The 21,160-nt window shown below is 41.5% G+C and overlaps 5 protein-coding genes across 8 annotated transcripts in view; 2 read left to right on the top strand and 3 right to left on the bottom strand.

Moving 5' to 3' along the window:
* The window catches only part of myo15aa (myosin XVAa), a 26,215-nt gene extending 24,030 nt beyond the window's left edge, over window positions 1-2,185 (bottom strand). For 2 of the 3 annotated variants that reach the window (XM_049744794.2, XM_049744792.2), the window contains exons 1-2: window positions 2,095-2,185; window positions 288-397 (exon numbers count right to left, since the gene is read on the bottom strand). The gene's annotated coding sequence lies outside the window, so the exon portion shown is untranslated. The remainder of the gene's footprint in view (window positions 1-287; window positions 398-2,094) is intronic. The other variant, XM_049744793.2, reaches the window with a different exon arrangement.
* Window positions 2,106-21,160, bottom strand: znf598 (zinc finger protein 598). Of its 2 annotated transcripts, none has more exons than XM_049744869.1 (12): window positions 20,890-21,160; window positions 20,211-20,323; window positions 20,000-20,129; window positions 19,623-19,834; window positions 19,299-19,516; window positions 19,136-19,229; window positions 18,819-18,997; window positions 18,654-18,732; window positions 17,705-18,576; window positions 17,420-17,585; window positions 17,186-17,333; window positions 2,106-2,189 (listed from the first exon to the last, which is right to left on the bottom strand). In XM_049744869.1, the coding sequence occupies exons 1-12, from the start codon at window positions 21,061-21,063 to the stop codon at window positions 2,187-2,189; spliced, it is 2,388 nt and encodes a 795-aa protein (XP_049600826.1). In that variant the 5' UTR covers window positions 21,064-21,160; the 3' UTR covers window positions 2,106-2,186. The 2 variants fall into 2 exon arrangements, with proteins under 2 accessions (XP_049600826.1, XP_049600825.1); XM_049744868.2 differs by lacking the exon at window positions 2,106-2,189 and adding an exon at window positions 15,922-16,436.
* drg2 (developmentally regulated GTP binding protein 2) lies at window positions 2,489-5,355 on the bottom strand. The gene is made up of 14 exons (XM_049744886.1): window positions 5,193-5,355; window positions 4,977-5,069; window positions 4,590-4,750; window positions 4,342-4,431; window positions 4,208-4,268; window positions 4,035-4,125; window positions 3,883-3,955; window positions 3,719-3,809; window positions 3,549-3,646; window positions 3,389-3,465; window positions 3,227-3,315; window positions 3,094-3,152; window positions 2,960-3,013; window positions 2,489-2,818 (listed from the first exon to the last, which is right to left on the bottom strand). Exons 2-14 carry the CDS (start codon window positions 5,038-5,040, stop codon window positions 2,732-2,734), a joined length of 1,095 nt encoding a protein of 364 aa, XP_049600843.1. The 5' UTR covers window positions 5,041-5,069; window positions 5,193-5,355; the 3' UTR covers window positions 2,489-2,731.
* gfer (growth factor, augmenter of liver regeneration (ERV1 homolog, S. cerevisiae)) lies at window positions 5,561-6,933 on the top strand. The gene is made up of 3 exons (XM_049744914.2): window positions 5,561-5,919; window positions 6,139-6,341; window positions 6,486-6,933. The coding sequence occupies exons 1-3, from the start codon at window positions 5,713-5,715 to the stop codon at window positions 6,646-6,648; spliced, it is 573 nt and encodes a 190-aa protein (XP_049600871.1). The 5' UTR covers window positions 5,561-5,712; the 3' UTR covers window positions 6,649-6,933.
* syngr3a (synaptogyrin 3a) lies at window positions 7,917-14,876 on the top strand. Its single transcript, XM_049744901.1, has 4 exons — window positions 7,917-8,156; window positions 9,837-10,071; window positions 10,283-10,428; window positions 10,918-14,876. Exons 1-4 carry the CDS (start codon window positions 8,055-8,057, stop codon window positions 11,122-11,124), a joined length of 690 nt encoding a protein of 229 aa, XP_049600858.1. The 5' UTR covers window positions 7,917-8,054; the 3' UTR covers window positions 11,125-14,876.

Below are 21,160 nucleotides of genomic sequence, written 5' to 3'. Positions count from 1 at the left end.
AATTGTCAAGCTATGAATTATTTACCCAACATATATTGAATAAACAATGAGAATGGCAAATATTTGTCATTTACATGTAACTAAAAATTCACTTATATTATTTTTGGGAAAAAAATATTTGGGGCATAACATCACACACTTATAATGACATCAAAATACCAACCTTTTTGTGTGGATGTAGGCAGAAAAGTGAAAAAAAAATATGGAACCTTCCACATCCTTTTATACTAATTTTAGAATAGAACAAAAAATCAACACCGCCAACAAAACACATGAGCTTGAATTACCTTTGCTTAACGTGATCCAAAGTCACTGGTCATCATGCGCCAATATCCATCGAAGCATTTGCTGTCTCCACAGATCTTCTCTGGTACATCTGCTCACGTTTTATAGTGCACTAAACACACAAAAGTCACACACGCACACACAAGGTAGGTTTCATGGGTTACATGAGAATTCCTAGAACAAATGCCAACTATTTGCAAAATACAAACAATGTCATATGATTTCGGATTGGTACGGTCTGTACATTAGAGGCACAATATTACAATTCTTAGTAAACATGCTTCACTTATGCATGTGTGTGCGGCTTGGGCAAACAGCCGGACAGACCTATTGTGTGTTGATAAGTGGGATAACACACGGACACACACACCAAGCTATCATCATCCCACACTGGTTGCTAACGCCAAAGCGTGCAGTGAAACCCCCATGAAAAAAAGGTTGTAAGGCGCTTGTGTGTGTGTGCGCTTATCAGTGCACTACACATACAAAAAAGACACCTCTCTGGCAGACACACATACACTCACACACACAGGGTCAAAATGTCACAATAAATGAGGGATGGCAAGGGTTGTGCCACACAAAGATAAAGACAATGGACAAAGAAAACAGTGGATGGATGATTTGTGCATACATGTAAATAATTACAGAAAAAAACCCACTACTTGAAATCTTTATATTTCCTTTTTATTTAAGAATAGATTAGTCATCAAATGTGTTCTGATTATGTGTGTTTAGCTTTAATTATGACGAATCATATTTAATTATGACTTTAGGCGGAAATCAAACGACTAACAATTTTATTGCAGTATTCGGCTCAGTTGAATTTAGCAAATGAGCACTTAAAAGCCTTCCCAGTAAGCCTTCTAAAGTTTATAACAAAAGGTGAGTAAACAGGCTGAAATAATATGGATGTGTTTGTTCAGAGGATCACGATATGTCTGCTGAAGTGCAATCCACATCTATGTTTGCACACTGTCAACAGTGATTGGATAAAAATGGGCTCTTTTGGCATACTACACAAATAAGGATGATCTCTGACATTGTATGTCAGCTACTCGCACGTCATTTGTCTGGGACAGTCAACATTGCAAACCACCTCTTTTGTTACTAATATAAGAGCTTGATCAAAGATTCTGCCTTACTTTTTGTTAATAGTCAGACTTTGTTGACACTGTCAGAGATGACCTAATTAAAGTTTTATTTTTGGAAAGTTCTGGGTTTGATAAAAAAAAATTCTACCTGTTGCTAAATATACTTGATGCAGACAATTTAAATAAATTCAATTTCAAATGAGAGCAGAGCAACTGAATGAATGCACGACTGCCCTCTTCTGGTCAAATGTAGGTCATTGCAAGTAAATACAGCAAAAGACAGGAGTAATGTTTTTATATGCAGTATTCAAACTATTCGGACTCTTTGTTGTAATAGTTTCCTTGTTGTGATTTTAAACAGCTTCGATAGAATATTTCAGCAGCATAGTTGTACAATACAATGTTTTTTAAATTATTTGCAATTTGTTTTTGTTACTATTTACTTGATGTAAAAAAAAAAAGATGAATTAAGTAGGCCATATTTTTTCCCACTAGTGTTCTACATGTGATATGTGTCAAATTTCATGACATTTATTTATAATGGCCTAGAACAAGCTATAAAGGCAAAACAGAAGCATCTATTGTAGCCAAAAAGTATTTCCTGAATTGAACTATTGCAAAATGTGTGCGGCATACGAAAGAGCACAATTGTAGCCTGTGTTCATTGCAACCACACACACGCAACGTTCAAGTAGCATCAAGTGTCTGCTCCACTCACCGTACCGGTTTCTCCTCTTTCCCCAGCAGCCATCTCTTTATCATTCCTCTCTTCCCACTCAGGTCATCCCAAAGTTCTTGCTCCATGGTTTCCTACTATTACACATAATGAAGACATCTTGAATTAGGTAATCTTGATAAAAAAACAATAAGCCCCCCCCACTCCTCTCTTTAGCAAAGTGTATATATCCCCCACTTCTCTTCCTCTTCATCCAAGAGATGCTGCTCAATTTTTAATGCTGCCATTGTGCTTGTGGGCTTCTGTGTGTGCGTTTGAAAAGCCTTTGCATTGGTCAAGGGAAGAGGTAGGAGAGAAGGGTTCAAAGGTGAGAGACGCTTACCTGCTATGAAGTGATCTTGTGAGATATTTCGAGCATAAAACAAGCAAAGACTAGTTGGGTTTTAAACTAATGTGGACTTTATTCTTTCTTCCTCACGCCTCCTTGTCAATGAATTTAGTTGTTGAAATAAAAGGGAAATCAACTTTTGCTCAACATGGAAATGCTTTGCAATGTTTTGGAGTTAAAAGTATTATAAAGAGAGTTGAGGGTGCATTTCCATTGCAGCGCAAAGTAGACCTTTTCCACCCATTTTAATGCCAGTGACAGCTCTTGCAGAGTGTCCGATTTTTTTATTTTTTATTTCTTGACGATCTGGATGACATCCTCGTGCTCCATGATATGCGTCAGACCGACTCTCTGCGGACTGTACTTTGTGCTGGTGCCCTGCAAACAGTTTACACTTGTTTGATACGACTCTAATTAACATTTAAAGTGCTTAGATTAGATTGATCCAAATCAACAAGTCATTCATTCAAGTTGCATAGGAATAATCATAAATACTTGCATTGCTGTGTAAAAACTTACCCAAACCAGAGCATACTTGAACTGGCTCGCTAAGGTTCTGTGAATACGATGGCACTGTAAACAAACATGCTCAATGTTAGTGGCTTCAGGTCAACCCAACACACTGTCCAGAGATTTGCAGAGACTCTACTAACCACATGTTCCACGCTGGCTCCTCTTCTCATGATGATGGCGTCACCAAAGTCTGGGCGTTCTGTTGGAGTGACGAAAAAAACAAAACCGGTTGATGAAAATGAATGCAAAAAAAGCAATGTGTTGAAAGAGTACCTCCTCTTTTCTTGGTAAAAATGCAAATCAAAGCCAAGTATTCCCACAGCGTCTCTAGAAGGTAATCCAGGTTGAGTTTCATCCCGCAACTAGTAAAAGAAGAGCAGTCAGTTGACCACTTAAACCAACACACACACAATAGTGCTCGGTAAAATGGCCGACCTGATAACAACACTGTGAGGTCTGTGAGCCAGGCGGTCCACCTCCTCGATAGAGATTTGATCCACCTTATTGTACACCTGGTTGATGCGGACATAAAAAAATGCATACAAGTTGAACAACAGATCAAAATCAACCCTTCAAAAGAAAATAAAAATCTTACATATAGACAAGGCATGTAAACTCTGTTCCCGACAATGACATCAATGAACTCGTCCGGCGTGCAATCCTCCCTGAAGAGGACTTCTGCATTAAAGATTTCTGATAGCCGGTTAAAGAAAACAGGCGTATCAGACGCTCAGGATTTTCTGCTTTCCTGCTTGTGAAGGATACTATATTCATGAAGGATGAGCTGAACCATCTTCTCCGAGCAGTGGGTTAGAGGTACTGTGGAGTTGTAAGAGAGGCCACCGCCTTTCTTTTGCTGTCGAGACATAAAAAGGGAGACAATCCCTGTCACGATTTTGGTGAAAATTCAAATGGGATAAACGGCTTACCTTGAAATATATATTGGGTTTTTCCCTGTTTAGCCTAATGCCCACTGACTCCAACTCTTTTTCTAAAAGTGCTCTAGAGAGAAAAGACAAATGTCTCTCATGACCTTGGTCTGGAATCAAAACGAAGACAAAAGGTACTTTGCACCACTAACCTCTGAACGTCCCCTTTGGTGGCATCCAGCATCATGATGACAACATCTGCCGTCCTGGCGACGGCAATGACCTGACGACCCCTTCCTTTACCTGTTAGTGTATCATAATTTAGCAATTAACATCCACACTGAGATGGATCACAGTTACTCATTCAGCAGCCAAGGTCGATTACCTTGAGCAGCGCCCTCGATGATTCCTGGCAAATCCAGCAACTGGATGTTGGCCCCTTTGTACTGTGTTGAAAAAAAAACATACAAGTGAGTGGAACAAAAGCCATGAAATGTGTCGTGATGTAAGTGAGTGTACCTCAATGACACCTGGTATACAGGTGAGGGTGGTGAACTCATAGGAGGCAGCTTCACTGGCAGTTGATGTCATCAAACTGAGGAACGTGGACTGTGGCACACAAAAGTGAGTCATTTTCTCAATGTTTTTTTTCCAGACTCAGCACAGAAGTACGGTTTCACCAAGTTACAGAAAAGGAAAATAACTTTTCAGCAGTGGTCATACTTTCATAAGAGACTACAACTCCATCACAAGTATTGAGGACATACCTTACCGACTGAGGGAAAACCAATGAGAGCAACACGTGCATCTCCAGATTTCATAACATCGAAACCTTCGCCTTTGGCCCCCGCCGACTTGGAGGGCTCCAGCAGCTGAGCTCTGTATTTTGCTAACTTGGCCTTCAGCAAGCCCAAATGATACTCGGTTGCTGTGGGGTGAAAAAAAAAAAACACAAGTGAATCATCACAGACCAGCAAGTGTTATTTTCACTAAACTAACATTAATTGTTGTTACTAAGTGAATAACACATCATAACATTATTTATTTGTTTTCATGTCAGGTTTTATAATGACATGCTACTGCCATAAAATACTCCAAAGTTCTTCCATTATGTTATTGCTGACAGTAACGTCCCCACTTGCTCTTAACGTTACCTTTATTTTTCTGCGTCCGAGAGATTTCTCTCTCTATTTCGGAGATTTTCTCTAAAATCCCCATAATGTCAGTTCAGCTGGACCACAGTTGCACTGTCAAATGAAGAAAACCCATACAAAAACGTGTCAATCTAGCTTGGTTAGCCAAACAGCTAAACGAATAATACATTTAACAGTCGGAAAAAACGTTCTTAAAAGGCGATAACTCAAACCTACATTTGTTTGGTTAAGTATCCGCATTCACAGGTTGTAGCATGGACAGTTTATAAGTCAGCAATAATTTACGTTTATACTTTAACATAAGCTCCACTGGTCAGCATGCTCCCGTTAACCAAAACCTTGGCAGCCGAGTACAACTGGGAGTACACTTCTTCGTTTACAACGTTATCGGCCTCTACGGACTTAAGGCGCAATACCGCCCTCTTGTGGGGAGGAGTATGAACTACTTTAGCTAAAGGTCAATTTCCTCTTGCTGTTCTGTTTTCCGCCACTACGTGGTAGTATTTACCAACGTATAAACATTAGACTCCGCCTCGTTATGTCGTCACACCCGGAATACAGTAAGCATTTTTTGGACTGTCGCTTCCGTTAAATACAGGATTTACATGACAGCGGAAAGCATGCAGATTAAGCATGCTGATTTGAAATTAAGAATATTACATTTATAACATGGATCAATTTGCACACGAATAATCAGTTGGTAAATATCTTAAATACAGCGGGTCAGAGGACAAATATGTCCTCGTCCCAGAAAGACTCAGCAGCGTCCGACTCACCTGCTTTTGACGGTTTTCCTTTTGCGGTGGCCGGTAAAACTGAAGACAACTCGAGCGGGGAGCAGCAGCAACCAACTGGGGTGAAAAAGAAACCGTGTCGCGCTTGTACGGACTTTAAATCATGGATGAAGACACAGAAGCAGCAGACGACAGCTGCTACTATGCAGGTGACATGGGGTCAATCAATAGCAGGCCTTTTTAGTCGAGTGGTCGTCTACCTTTCTTCTGCTATGGAATCAGTTTCATGGAAAGCAACATTGAAATTAATCAAAACTATTCAAACTCACCAATGCGTGGAAGATAGATGTCAAGAAGTCTTAAACTTAACCACAAATCAACTGAAAACTGATACATAATTATTCGACCTCCATTTTAAACTATTTCAGGAACCCCAAGCTGAGCCACAAGAGCCTGAGTGCCCACTGGACAGACAAGAGTTGGGACGTAACACTTGGTCCTTTCTGCACACCATGGCTGCATATTATCCCGATAAACCGTCCACCGACCAGCAGCAAGAGATGGGCCAGTTCATTAATCTCTTCTCCAAATTCTTCCCCTGTGATGAATGTGCAGAAGACCTTAGGCACAGGTCAGACTGTTGCTGCCAAATCATAGAAGTAGAAAAAATAGTAACTATAATTTAACTCAGTTCACAGACTACTATTTGAGGGAATACAGTATTCTTGTCTTTGTCAAATGAAGTTATTCAGATGACATCATTTCCTCCCCACAGATTAAAAACCAATCAACCGGACACCAGGAGCCGCCACGCTCTGTCCCAGTGGTTCTGTCGACTCCATAACAACATCAACGTGCGTCTGGGCAAGCCCGAGTTCGATTGCTCCCGAGTTGATGAGAGGTGGAAGGATGGATGGAAAGACGGTTCCTGCGACTGAGAGAAAGCATTGCAGAACTTTTGAGTGTAGATGCTGTCTGTGTTGGGACAACATCACGTGACAGGATGAATGAATTTTTCAGGGATTTTCCTGTTTTGCTGTCATTTAATGTTTTTGTTGCTGATAAAAAAAAAAAATAAGGGTACAAACACATCATGTTCCGGACCAACCTTCATACTTGGACTGTCATAGGACACTATGTTGAGTTTGAACATCGACATTTTGGTATTTGTTCATCATTACAACAAATTCCACATTAAAGTTTTTTTTTGGTTTGTTTTTAAATCACATGCTTGGATGTCATTCGGCCTTTAAGAGCATCAAACGACATTCCCAGCATTTTTGTTTGGAAATATAATTTCTTACGTCAAATATGAAATTTTCACCAAACATCGATTTGTTAATGGCTGAAATTTTAGGTCCAAGCCAAAGGACCTCTAAGGTCAATTGTGATATGATCTACTATCTGAGTGGGTGTACACGTGGGCTATTAATAAATACTGAAAGGGGCACACATACATACCAGTCTGCTAACGTTTAACCTTAATGTGATCCAAGCTTATATGTATTCATCTACATTGATGTACACAAACTCTGGAAGATAATCTCACATAATAATATATTACATTTTTGCTGCTATATTAGTTTCTTTTTCTTTTCTTTTTTTACTGAGGTGAAGGTTAAAGAATTATTGCAACTCTTAAACATATTTGTATGTTGGGGAGGAGCTAAGTTTAGCCTGGGTTGTAAGAGGAAGTCTTTACTAAAATAAATTCTGTCTATTATTTATTTTTAAGGTATAATGTAAGATGAGTTTGAAATGCCTTTTGGAATTATAGACTGAGGTATATTTACAATACAATAACACAAATTGGAGCGCCCCTTGAGCCTGATATTGCCACTACACATATAGGAAATGAAAATGTGGACTGTATAATAGATTTAGAGGAATCTGTAGGGTCAAATCATCCAGCACTGGCTTGATTAATTAATTAATAGAAATCTATTTCCTTTCATTTATATCGACATCCTCAAATACTGGCTTCAGATCAAATGGACACTATATACATAATGGCCACCTGAATAAATAAACGCCTCTTTTTTTTCCTTCCAAACACTGTGTGAACGACTAAATAGCTAAATGTGGAAGCCATTAGGTATGTATTCAAATATTCCACAGTCATGATTTGGCAGTGCAGTATTGATCCCATTGCGCTCCCAGTGAGGGGCGAGAGCAAACCCTCGTGCTCGTTGCGCGCGTAGCCGCTGCAGGAGACGTGAGCGCGCATGCAGGAGCGTCCCTGCAGCAGAGCAGAGTAGAGTAGAGCAGAGCTGGGCAGCGCGTGCCCCGGAGCCGCGAGGAGCGAGCGAGCGAGCGTCGACAAGCGTTCACGGAACCAGCGAAGATGGACGGAGTGGGATCATTCGGAGCGGGCCGCGCCGGGTCCACTATCGACCCAATTACATTTGCTAAACAGCCACAGACCATCCTCAGAGCCTTGTCGTGGGTGAGAAATGTTCATTTTTTATTTTCAAATGATTAGTTACGCTCCTGCTGTTTGTGCGCGTGGGTTATCTCTGTTATCGTAGCTGCGCGAGCCTCGTGACGGCCGGGGTCCGTCTACACATCAACGATGAAGAAAAAAAAAAAACACGCACAAACTAGAAATGTAATACATTGTGGAAAAACGGTTAATAAATGTTCAGTTCCTATTATGTGTTAATGCAGCGCATGAAACCAAGGCCCAGCGTCGGGCGTTTGTCTTATTAGATGCTCAAGAGACCCAAACGCAACATAACACCACCTTCCTGTTTTTTTTTTAATGTATTTAATCCAACGGTGCGTTCAAATGAGCTAAAAAAAAATCCATATTCACCTTAAGCCTGGTTATTTCTAACATTTAAATAATCAGATAGTCTTACTCATCATGCAAAGCCATATTGTTCAGCAAAATTAGCTACTGATTTGCCTTAAACGTCGTCGACTGTTATCCCACCTGTGATTGGTCCGTGAACGTCACTGCGCACGCACGCAGGCCCACGAACTCGCACCGCGGCCTGACATTTAAAAAGAAGCGTCACTTCAGGGTGACACGCAAAAGATTTTCTCTCTCCGACCTATGTGGGGATGTAACGGCGTGAAATGTGTGTAAATATAAGTCGCGAGAGAATTGTTTGGCACCGTGTTGACAATGGGACTGATTAAACATTCCATATCTGATCAGAACTGAACATGACCAATAGTGGACTGCGTGCACAAAAGTCTATCGATCTAGCCATCTATCAATCCATCTATCGATTGTGCTAGTTATCTAGCTATCGATCCATTTATCCATCCTCACTTCCTTCATCCATGTGATCCATGACGGTTGCATTTTTCTTGGCTGTTCCTCCAAACATACAACTACTGACAACATACTATAATATGAAGTATTCCCATGAATCCAGATAACCCAAAGTTCCTACTAAAAAAATTATGAATAATTGCTATTGAGAGGCTGTCACATGATTTGGACCATTCAATGATAAAAATAGCTCTAAACAATTACTACATTATTAAAATAGTTGTCGATTCATTTGATGATTACGTGTCGATTAATCAATGAATTTTGACAGCTCTAAATTTTCACGATATGATTTTTGCAGGTGCATTGCTTTGGAGCAAGCCACTTGAACCACCTGTGTATCTAAGCAGATTAGAAGCAGACACGTGATTGTGGCTCCGACATTCTCCCTTTGTGTGTCCTTCCGCCATCATATGACCCACACCCCCATGTGGGTGTGTGTGTGTGCGTCACATGGCCCTGTTCTGCCATCCACTGTTACTCAACTATGTGAATGTGTGAGAAGAATAAAGACGGATTTATGAAGGAGAGTTGTTAATCATGAGGAAACAGACATTTAGCATTAGCGATGGCAACTTGTATGGCTTGTGCTTTTCAAACATATAAATACACACTCACACAGACACACACAGAAAATGCCTCGGGACTATTTGATTCTGGTAAGGAAGCGAAGCATCAAACTCTCCGGTCAGTCATAACAGAAAGGATGGAAATTAGGTTAATGCTTTTGGTCTGAGCGCGCGCAAAGAGATGTTCACTTGCAATACTGCCGAGTGTATTTTTCTAAAAAACAACTTTATCTACATTTGTACCTGAAAAAAACCCATCTCATGTTTTGTAAAGATCTTCTCACTGGTGGTGTTCGCCTCCATCGTGAACGAGGGCTACGTGAACATAGGCAGCGAACGTCTCTACTGTGTCTTCAACAAGAACGCGGACGCATGCAACTATGGCGTGTTCGTGGGCCTGGTGGGCCTGCTGGCTTGCTCCTTCTTCATGCTACTCGACTACAAATTCTCTTCCATCAGCTCCGTCAAAGACCGCAAGAAGGCTGTCATGCTTGAGATCGGCTTCTCAGGTGAGGATTGCCTTCCTCTTTTCAAGTACTGTAGAAGTCTAAAATAGCTTGGGGTTCTCCCTTCAGATGTTTTTCAAAGTCCTACTTCCTTTGTTCTCATCAAGGATATGTCACAGCATGAGATTTTACGAGAATCGAAACCCAGTATGAATGAAGAAACATCAGCTGATGAATCCTCTCAACTATTCAGCTGTGTCTGTTTCTCTGGCAGGTTTCTGGGCCTTCTTGTACTTTGTAAGTTTCTGCTTCCTGGCTAACCAGTGGTCTCGAACAACGGCTGCTGAGCTGCCCCTCAACCAGGGCGCTGATGCAGCTCGGGCTGCCATCGCCTTTTCTTTCTTCTCTATCATCACTTGGGTAAGAAACTGAAGCTACACTAATGCTGCGATTTTCAACCAAGAGAATAGTTTGGACAATATTACCCACTGGCGGAGCTAGATTTTTTTTCCTCGGGGGCGAGGGGGGGTCCAAGGATATTAATGGGTCCCCAATTTCTTTTTAACAAGTATTCTTCAAATTACACATACTATAAGAATACCCACAGGCATATATTCTTTATCCTCCACAAAAAAAGCATCTTACTGAGTTATTTATAGATGTGCAATAAGTCTATTCTTCATTTGTATCTGCATGACTGTACACAGTAATTTATAGATGTACAAGAAGTCTATTCTTCTTCATTTGTATCTGCATGGCTGTACTGCACTGCCACCTAGTGGCCAAGGCAGAAACACAAACAGCACAATGAAAGGAATTGCAGCATTAAATCATGATGCAAAATCTGCTTTCGGCTAAACTAGTGCCGAGGCGTTTTTCTTACGTGTGTCTATTCAATTGTGCTTTCAGGCTGGTCTTACAGTGCGCGCGGTGCAGAAGTACCTGCTGGGCACTGACATGACCTTGTTCACCTCAGAGCACTTGGATGGTGTAGCACCCACCCAGCCGTTACCCTCCAACTCACCAGGGGGCACCACCGACACCACAGAGACCTACCAAAACCCTCCGTTTACAGAGAACAACGCAGCACCTACATATCAGGTTCCCATTTACTAAAAAATACACGAGAAGTGAAATTGCTCTACGTCATGGTCCACTAGCAATCATTGTGGGCTGGATTTTCAAGGGTGGGGGCAAAAAAATAAAAATAAACCGCTCTTTTGTTTCCTCCTCTTGTTGTTTACGTGAACATTCCAGCTTTATCTGCACTTTTCTAGACTCACGTTCATGCAGATTAGGATACGATTAAAAAAAGAATAAAGAAAGAAAGGAAACAAGAGGAGGAACCATAGAAGATGAGGCCATTTTGCAGTACTCACATGTTAAATAGGAGAGCAACTAGTAAGCAGTACGAAAAAGCACCTTCACTTGAAATATGAAGTATTCCCTCTCATGCCAAATTATTCTGGGGAATGTTTTTATTTATTTCATTTGATTCCGTCTTCTCTCGCTGCAGTTTAACAGTGATAATGTGTATTAAATCTGCATGTTTCCAAATGTAGGGATAGCAACTGAAGTGCCATACTGTACTGACAGTGACTTAACCGAGTAGATTTACACATGCTGAACAACATCATTATCATCACCACAATGTTTTTGTGACTAAGTGCAATATCTCACATTCTCATGCAGATTGATGTATACTATACTGTACTGTGGTTTAAGTAGATGACTTTTGCGGTGGATATAGAAAGTGAATCCACATCTATTTGACAATTTTTGAAAAAAAAAAATACAATGTGACTTATGATCAGTACAAATGGATTCCTTTTGTTTCAATCGAGTGTTATCTTAAGTATTTGAACATGCAGTGGCTATAAAAAGTTTACACACTCCTGTTTAAATGACATTTTGTAGAATATAAAAACAAGATAAATCCTTTAAAAAAATAATAATTAATGTAACCTATAACCTGGACAAAAAAAATTCTGTGTCGGATAAAACAAAGGTCACAAAAATGTTGGCATTCAAACAGGGGTGTGTAGACTTTTTATATTAACTAGAAAGCAATTTATTTCAGTAGTTCAATTTAAAAAGTGAAATATCCTGTTGTATAGATTCACTAGCCTAAATTGGAAGACTTTAGAATTTCAATTTGTTGACAGTTAAAAAAAGTAAATTTAAAATTAAATGAATCAAAATGATTCTTAAAATAGAAATTCAATAGTAATTGAATTGGAATTATAACGGTGCGTTCACTTTCTGGATATCCATCCTCAACCAATCGTCGGCTCTGCCTCAAATGACACACTCTTTTCAGCTTTGAATTGTACAAACAAACCTCAGGCAAATTTGACTTGGAAAATGTTGAATCCAATTCAAGCTTGAAATGAATATTTATTATTGTCATGCATGTCATGGTGACCTCCAACATATTCCTCCCTGATTAAGGCGATCTCCACCTAAATGTTCATGTATAAATTTCAGTACCAGGGAATGTAGGTCGTGTGTCATTTGAGACGGCGTCCGAGATTGAATCCGAGTGAGTCGGGAGAATCTTTCTGTACATCAGTTGTTTACTTTTTCGAAGCTGCCAAACTGCCCTATGTTCTTATGAATCTTTTCATCACGTTGAACACATTACTGTTGTCTGTTTACGGGAACTCGCGGTTGAGGTTGGTCGTCGTGTGGTCACATGCCAAACTAGAAATCTCCTTGGGGGTTCTGTTGCCATGGTGAGAGGGAGAGAAGCGGGCCGCTCAGGTGTAACTGTGACAGTCGTGTGCATGCTCGAGTGCGTGGATGCGTTAAAAATGTTGTCGCGTTAAATTTATTTTCAGGAAAAGTGTTAGGACTGAGGGAGGATATTGCTACACGACTTAACAGAAATGTTTTATTATTTTGACTAGCGCGTAAGATTCGGTTTCAACCCAGGAAACAGCGCCCTCTGCTGAACAAAGCTGGTATAAATGCAAAGAGACAGCTATTTTAAAAGTAATGAGAATAGGAAAATGCATGATATTAATGTATGAAATTAACCCAATATGAAATTCAACAGCTGGCGGCATCCCCTATTGTCATTCATTTTACTAACAATATATAGTTATGAATGCATTACATATAAAAAAATAATTAAAAAAAGCGATGCTATCGCAACTGCATGACATTGCTTTAGGCTGAAAATGTCCCACAGTGTTTTATTTCCTGGAAGACTCCATAACGGAAATGGATCTTTAAATGGCACAGCCCGCAGACTCTTTATTCAATTTCAACGTCACTGATGTTACAATCGCATCAATTGAGTTCCAATGACAGCAAACAATTGGGAGTTAAAATAATCAGTGAGGTTAAAGACGAGGGCGGAAAGAAAAAAATGACCTTTCTTCATTAAATTGCATTGTTTCCTACTTCCAGGAAAAATTGAGATCAGATTTATTTTTATAATATAATTCACCAAACTGCAAGTGGGGAGTTGATTTCTGTTTTAATATTTTGTTAAATCCACTTGGATTATTTCCCGTCGTTAATTAAAACAGATCAAATGCTTTTGGTGTATTTTAAATCAATTTCCAACTATTGGTGGTTGATGTTAAAACTGCGTAGCGAATACAACTGCCAACTAAAAGCTGATGCACGTTTTTACTCGATTTACTGTATGTCCTCAAACAAAGGCCTCTATTCGCTATGGCAACGTCCAGAAATATCTTTTCAGACAGTCCAATCATGCGGCTGCTTTAGAGCGCCTCATTGTCGGCCATGAGTAGAGAAAAGGGAAAGAGCTGGGAGGGGGATTTTTTTTTTACATTTGTTAGCGAGTAAGTTCGCTGGGGCTTTGAGCTGATGTGCCCGCTTTAGAGCGAGTGCTTTGCTGTCAGATGGAAAAATAAAATAAAATGTATTATTATATTAATTCTACACTCCAACTCGAGATGGATGGATAGATTTAGGTTCAAAAAAATAAATGCCCTGCCCACTATGTGCATAAATAAACTGCTTTCCTAACTTTTCAACTCTGCACTGATATCGGCTTTTCCGATAAAACGTCAACGTACACATTATGAAGCTTGAATTTATCTAACCGTGTGAGTATTTGCAATTTCATTTCCAAAATCAATTTCAAAGCCAATGTAGAAGCAGTAGAGCAATGTAAAGTACGGCTGGGTGTGACTGATGCTCGGGTCAGGTTGTATTGTTGTTCTCTTTTTTCTGTCTGTCTGTGTGGTAGACTAAAAAAAAAATAATAATAATATCAAGTCCAACATTGTGTGTTTTGTGCTCTGGCCCATGAACACTGCTCTCGTGTTGGTTTGATTGTACAATTGAAGTCAATGGAACATTTATGTGATGATGTTCAGGGTCTGATTTGTTCTGTACTCCTTTTAAAAAGAAAACATATCTCTATATATGACAAATAATTATGAACTAGAATGCACTCTTATACGGAAATACTTTTTGGGAACTCCTAAATGGGCCATGGACACAAAAATTAAAAGTCTGTGATCATGCTGTAGTTTCGTTGGACTGGGATATAATAAAAGTGATATGTAGTAATGCTGGTGCTGTTAATTGTGAGGGTTCCAGTGTAATTCTTTGCATGGATGTTACAATTTTTTTCCGCCGTCAAAGTGACGATGGAAATCAAAAAGCCCATAAAACTAACAAGTGAGTTTTTTTATTTTAGCGTGCTGCCCTTTTATGATACGTCTTGAGGTTTTATTTTCTTGTTTCGACGGGTGTTTTGACTTCTTCTGTGTATCAAGAAAAGAGGAAAAAGAAAATGCTGTGTACAGAAAAAGTGTTATTATTTTGTGGATGACTCTGGACTGCAGTCTGAGCATCACTCCTAATAATAAAAAAAGATAAGAAAATTTTTTTTGGACTGCCTTTTTTTTTTTAAAATTGGTGCATAAATGGTTAAAGAAAACTAAGTAGCAACATACATGTGACAGAAAAGGGCTTTAATGGAGCCAGACAAGAAATAGAAACATCAGCAGCATCAGTGGTACGATGTACAGAAATGACGTCATGAAGTTATTAACACACGGGCACTGCAAGCTGAAGGTCCTGAGAGAAGATGAACACGTACGCAAGGCCACCGGCACAAGCGTGCGTCACAGTCCCATGCACCACTTAAGTCTAAAACCCGGAGGCTGAAATAAAAAATGTGCTACTGTTAACCTCAGCGAGGTGTTATTAAACCTGCTTATTCAAAATTAAGTTGTATGATTTAAACAGAAAATAAGCTAACGGAAAGCAATTTGAGTTTCTTAAATTTTAAATATTCATAGTCTGGTCCAAGCTAGCCCAATGTTTTAATTAACTTAACCTCAAGTAAGAGCTTAAGAGTTGTCGATTATTAGTAGTGCACTTGTTGCGGGATCACAAAAAAGAAAACTCAAGTCAATCCTCAAACCGCACACTCAATTACAAATGAGGTGCTTTTCCGTGGTAACGAGTCACCGGTCGCGGTTACCGCGCAACGAATGATTGAACCTTCTGTCTCTTGGTTGTTTATCTTCGGACATGGTGGTTTCTTTTCTATCGAATGAGAGGTAGATGGGACGTATGATTTATCATGTACTATTCAACAAACATGATTATTTTTCAAATTTGCAAACTCCCATTCTACATATCCGAACAGAATTAAAAAGTTTTTTTTTTTTTCTGCATACAGTCAACTCAATGGAGCTCAAGAGCTACATTGACGCAATGAGCTAAATAATTTAGAACTGCTTTTTTTGCACCAGGTATCCTGACTTGATACTCAAATATGAGCAGCTGTTCATGAAAAGAAGAAAAGGGGTCAAAGGATTCTTCAAGTAACTTATCAGGTTCCGTCTTGCCTCCTTTTGAAATGAGCCAACAGTTGTGGTTGCACACTGCCAACGGCCCAGTTGGAACGCGACTTGACGCGTTTGGATGAATTGATTATCAGAAGTCACGTTGGGCCCCCCCCGTCCCCCTTTTGAGCGGCGACCAACCGCTGCCGCCTTCCATGCTGGCAACAGCCAATGAGAGTAATCAAGAGAGTACTTATCGGCGCAGCGGGGCTAGCTGATAATTCGGCTAATGGACTGCAAGGAAGGGAACTCGTCGTTCTCCCTCATGTGCAGCGTTTTGTGGGAGTTGAAATCCTTCAGGGCTAGCACCTGTCTACACGTGGGGCACACCTGGCAGTCCAGCTCGGAGGCGGCGTTAACCTGTGCGCTAGGCGTCTGCCACGCGTTTTTTTTGTTCTTATTCTTCCTTCCGCCTCCCCCTATCCCCGACTGTCTCTCCAGAGCCTTGCAGTCTCCGTGCGCCGACAGGAGCTCCTGCTGCTTGACTGTGTCGGGCAGGAGCACCAGCAGCTCGTTGAAGATGCGGTTGAAATTGTCGCCCAGCAGGTCTTTGCAGCTGCGGTGATAATGGGTCGCTGATAGGGCGCCCTGGAAACGTTTGGAGAGTGTCAGGGGTGATAGGAAAAAATATCAAGTGGAATTTGAATTACAGTGGAGACCGTCACAATTCATTCGGGGAAAACGGCTGCTCTTATTTGTAACCCGAGGTTGTTTGTCATTCACCTGTGCTGGAGGGGCTCACTGCCCTTTGCTTTTCTATACTCAATATTCTAAAATCAAAAATCAAGCTTTTGCAAATACACATCTACATCACTCAAGCCTAATTCGGAGTAAAATAACAAAAAAATATATATATCCTTAACTTTAATGACAACAATTGACTTTTTAAACATTTTAAGCTGTTATACAAGTGTAAAAAGAAGTTTACCGCTATTAATAGTAATACAAAAATAATGAAATGTGTACTTACCCTTAAGTTTGATGACAATGAAGAAGCAAATATGAGGAAATGTAGATGGAGCGACTTTGCTTAAAAATGCTCATTTCATTCCTCGTTTATCACGAATGTCGACCATATTCTATTTAGCACGACACGGCGCATACGCATTGTTTTCCCGCTTTGCAATAAGGTGGCAGTTCACAGTATTCCCCTTGAAATTGAGTATACTCCTTGAAATATACTTAAATTGAACATGTACATCAATTGCACAATGAAAGCGCGTTTAACCAACATTTGCCTCTGTCGGGCAGAAACCTCCCATGTTTGTTCAATTGCATATTTTTCCCACACAGGTGTGTGTGCAAAATCTAAATACATATTCATGCATTTTAGGTACCTGTCTGAATTGTGCCGAGTAGTTCTTGAACTGATTGAACTTGGACTCATCGTCGTGAAGGTACATCCGAATGGACTGGATCAGCTCCTGGTTCCTTTGATGGAAGTCCTCCGGAACCAGGTAATCACTGTTGGATGATTTAGGGAGGCTGTCGGAGGGGAAATAAAACAGTAAGGCACCACTAAAAAAAATTAAATAAAAATGTGTTGATGTGCGGGGAGAAATTGTCCTTACGGGTTGCTTGCCAAAGGAGGGGTCTCCACCACATTACTGTTGAGTGGGATACCAGTGAAGCCTGGAGGCGGCTTAGTGGCCAAGAGTGCCAAGCCGGGTGGAGGTGGTGGCATTGAGGAGGATAAAGCTGGAGTTGATGACTTTGTTGGGAAGGAGGTCTTGAAGCCTGCGTGACATCATGTTCATGTGTTACTAAGAGCAACGATCTCACATTAAGGCTTTTTGAGCTGAGCCAAATGAAGCACGTTAAGGTAGAAAGCAGGCACACAAAGATCAGGTCTTTACCTGGAGGTGGCTTCTTAGTCTTGAGGGCCGGGAAGTCTTCCTCTTGTTCTACAAATGCATCTGTGCTAGGTTGCGGCGGTGCCGTGACCGACTCTTTACTAATGGCCGGTTTCTCGTTGAAGCCGTTAACCAATCGGCTCGCTGCTGTCAGCGCCGCAGCGCCGGAGGGCTTGTTCCTCGTTTTTTCAGGAACGTTCTCCTTTTGAGCTGTCGTTTCCACCGAAAGAGTCTTTGCTGGAGCACCCGGTGTCCCTGATGCTGAAGAGTTTGTAGGAGAGCTGGAGTTCTTTTGTTTTTTCTTTTTGCTGGTTTTAGTGGTAGGGGGGTCACCGCTCTGGTTCGGAGTGGGGGGGCTGCTGGTGGCAGTTAAAGGTTTGCTGCCATTTCCTTTAACCGTAAGGAGAGACGATATGTCGAGCATGGTGGGCACCGAGCGGAACTGCTGCTGCGTCATTCCGCCGCTCTCGTCGTCTGAGGACGAAGGCGAGCGTAAGGGAGCGACTTTTAAGTTCTCCCCAACTTTCTTTTTTCTCCTTGACAATGACGAGCTTGAGGAGGTAAGAAGTTGGGGCCCGTGGGATGCTGAGGAGAGTGGAGGGGGAGGCCTAGAAGACGGCGGGGGCTGAGCCTTGGGCGGGGCTGGTGCAGTGTGAGTGGACCATGCAGAGTTCTTGCCCGTCGCAGATTTTCGGGGCTGGATTTTGGACACCAGAGCAGGGAAGTCCTCCTCTTGAAAAGAAGATGACTTTTTGGGTTGGGCAGGATAGGATGGTGTCAAGGGGGTTGCGACATTAACTACTGAGAGGCTGGGGAAGTCATCTTCCTTCAGAGTCCTGGGACCCGAGGGAACCACCGGTGAAGAGGATTTCACACTGCACACACACACAAACATATTTGAACCCATTGCAACTTGCGTGGGTTGTGTTTGTACCGTGTTGTATTTTATTACATGGCAGGAGGTGCGGCAGCACCCAACACTGGAAAGTCATCTTCCTCCTCCATGGGATTCAAACTCCTCATTGTCCTTACTGCAAAAGGGTGACAACAAACATTACAGCTACTGCTGGTAAATCAAAAGTAAATTGTAGAAATAAAGCAAATTTATGTTGTTGACCTGGAGGTTTACTTGTTGGTTTGGTTGGTCCAGTCAGCGCTTCTGATTCAGTTCTCTCTGTCCTCTCTTCCCGATAATATTTGGGAGCGCTCCTCTCCAGCGCGGCCATTCGAGCCTCTTGTCGACGTAAGGCCATTGACGCCCGCATAGCAGCCGCCACCTCTCTGTCCTCTTCCTCGCTGCACGGAATATGACAAAACAATCCCGTGAATGGATGGAATGCAGCTTAACAGCAACAGACAAAAATATTTTATCACTCCACAGTGAGAAGATCCACTCTTGTGTGCTGTAAACACCTCACGCCTATTAAGACTCACCGAGAGTACCGCCAGCTCTTCTGTCCCATCTGAGGTCTTCCCCTTCCTCCTCGTTGATGACGGGCCTCCTCATAATCCTCCCCTGTCACCATGCCTGATAGACACAAACGCTTCCATTGAACTTCAACAGATCCATTGCATGGCAATAATGCGTGGGTCGAACCTTCATTCCTCCTCTGTTGTCTCGGAGCCAAGTTGAACTGCAAATCGATGTGGCGGTTTTGGCGAGCCTCGGCGCGGCTCTTGCTGTGCGCCGAAGCCTTGTGCGCCTTGTAGTCGATCTCGGTGCGGAATGCGTGGGTGAACTGCTCGGTGGCACATACGCCTTCCTCACACAGATAGTGACTTTCTCTGAAGTGCTCACTTAAGTACTGGTAATCACTGCAAACAACAGTTTGGACGACAGTTTTAACACACCCAAAAAAAAAAAAAAAAAAAACACTCTTTCACACATCATCATGGCAAGGTGGCCTGTGCGCTGTCACACCTATAATATTCCTGAGAGCCGTCAGCGTCACAAAAGTGGCAGAAGTAGTGGTCCTTCCGCAAGTGTTTGAGCAGCTCGTCGTTGTCGAGGTAGCGGTCGTCGCAGAATTTACAGAGGGGGTGTCCCCTGTGACTGGTGTCATCTGGATCTCCGTGCGCTCGATGGCGTGCGAGTTCTTTGCGGTTGTACCACTTCCGCTCATGGGAAAAGATCTGGGGGTGGAAGTTAAGAATTGAATCATAACTGAGATTATATATAAAATACTACAGACTGTAATACTTTAGAGCCAAAACAATACATACTACAACCCTTCAATACCTAAAACAGTGACCACAATTATGTCAGCACCTTCTCACAATCATTAAGGGTAACGATACCTTCAAATGCTTTGTGCAGAGTTTACAACAAAAAAGCTCATGCTGCTTCCTCATGTGTTGCTCCAGCTCCACAAACTTTGAGAAGATCTTAGCTTCGGCACAACAGGGACATTGTGCCAACAGCAAGTGCCTGAGGAAACAAATACAGGAATTAACCACAACATAAAATGATTATCTGATGGAAGATGTTATGCAACTACACAAAACTGACCTGTACTGAGCATAGATCTTCTCATCACCAAAATAGATGTCATGCTTCTTGTCACAGGGGAACCGCTGATGGGGCAGAGAAGAAAAGGCCTCCGGAGATTTTACAAACACCACCTGAGAACAACATTGAGGCAAACATATTTAACATCCATTCACTCTATGGGCAATTCTAAGAGGTTCCTAAAAAAAAATGCACAGACAGACATTGTGTAGCAAGTTCAAATTCAAGAAAAGCACCTTTAATATATTTAATTGAGACTGTAGTGTTGGATTGATTCAAAGTAAATGATGACTTTGGTAGAGCATTGTTCAGCAGTGTAGCTGGTTGACCAAAGGGAGAGACGAATGGAAGATTATCCATTAACGCGTATAAATCAGACATGTATGTTTGGTTATAATATGAGCTCTACTTCTTAATACAATAAAGATGTAAAATTATAGATTGTGCTGTCATTTAAGTCGCGCTACAACAAAAGAAGCTAGTGCGACTGGTGGCTAGCTAGCAAGCTTGTGACAACGTATTTTGTGTATTAGTCTTCCGCAGTTTTCAATACATTCCCAGTGTATTTTTTGTCACTATGTTTAAACAGAAGTTTATACATTTTCACTGGGAGAATACCGCGGCCTAGCTAGCATGGCTAAGCGTCGTCCTCGAGCCACAGTAATGTCGATATCCGCACCTTGTCGAGCTCTTCCCGGCAGACGGCGCAGTACTTCTGCTCGCAGAGCACCCTCATTTTGGTGGAGCAGCGATAACACACCGGGTGGTCGCATTTTCCGAAGGCGAAGATGTCGCTATCTTGACAGCACAAAACACAGTGCTTCTCCGTTTCCTTAGAAATTGTTGAATCCATGATCGAGTAAAAAAAAGAGAGAGAGAGAGAGAGAGAAAATGCCTAATGGGTCCAGCCGCTGACACTGCCGTGCTTACGTAATTGCGAGTCTAAAATG

This window comes from Syngnathus scovelli, chromosome 16 (genome assembly GCF_024217435.2).
Source record: "Syngnathus scovelli strain Florida chromosome 16, RoL_Ssco_1.2, whole genome shotgun sequence".
NCBI lineage: Eukaryota > Metazoa > Chordata > Actinopteri > Syngnathiformes > Syngnathidae > Syngnathus > Syngnathus scovelli.
This window is presented reverse-complemented; position numbering and strand designations above follow the sequence as displayed.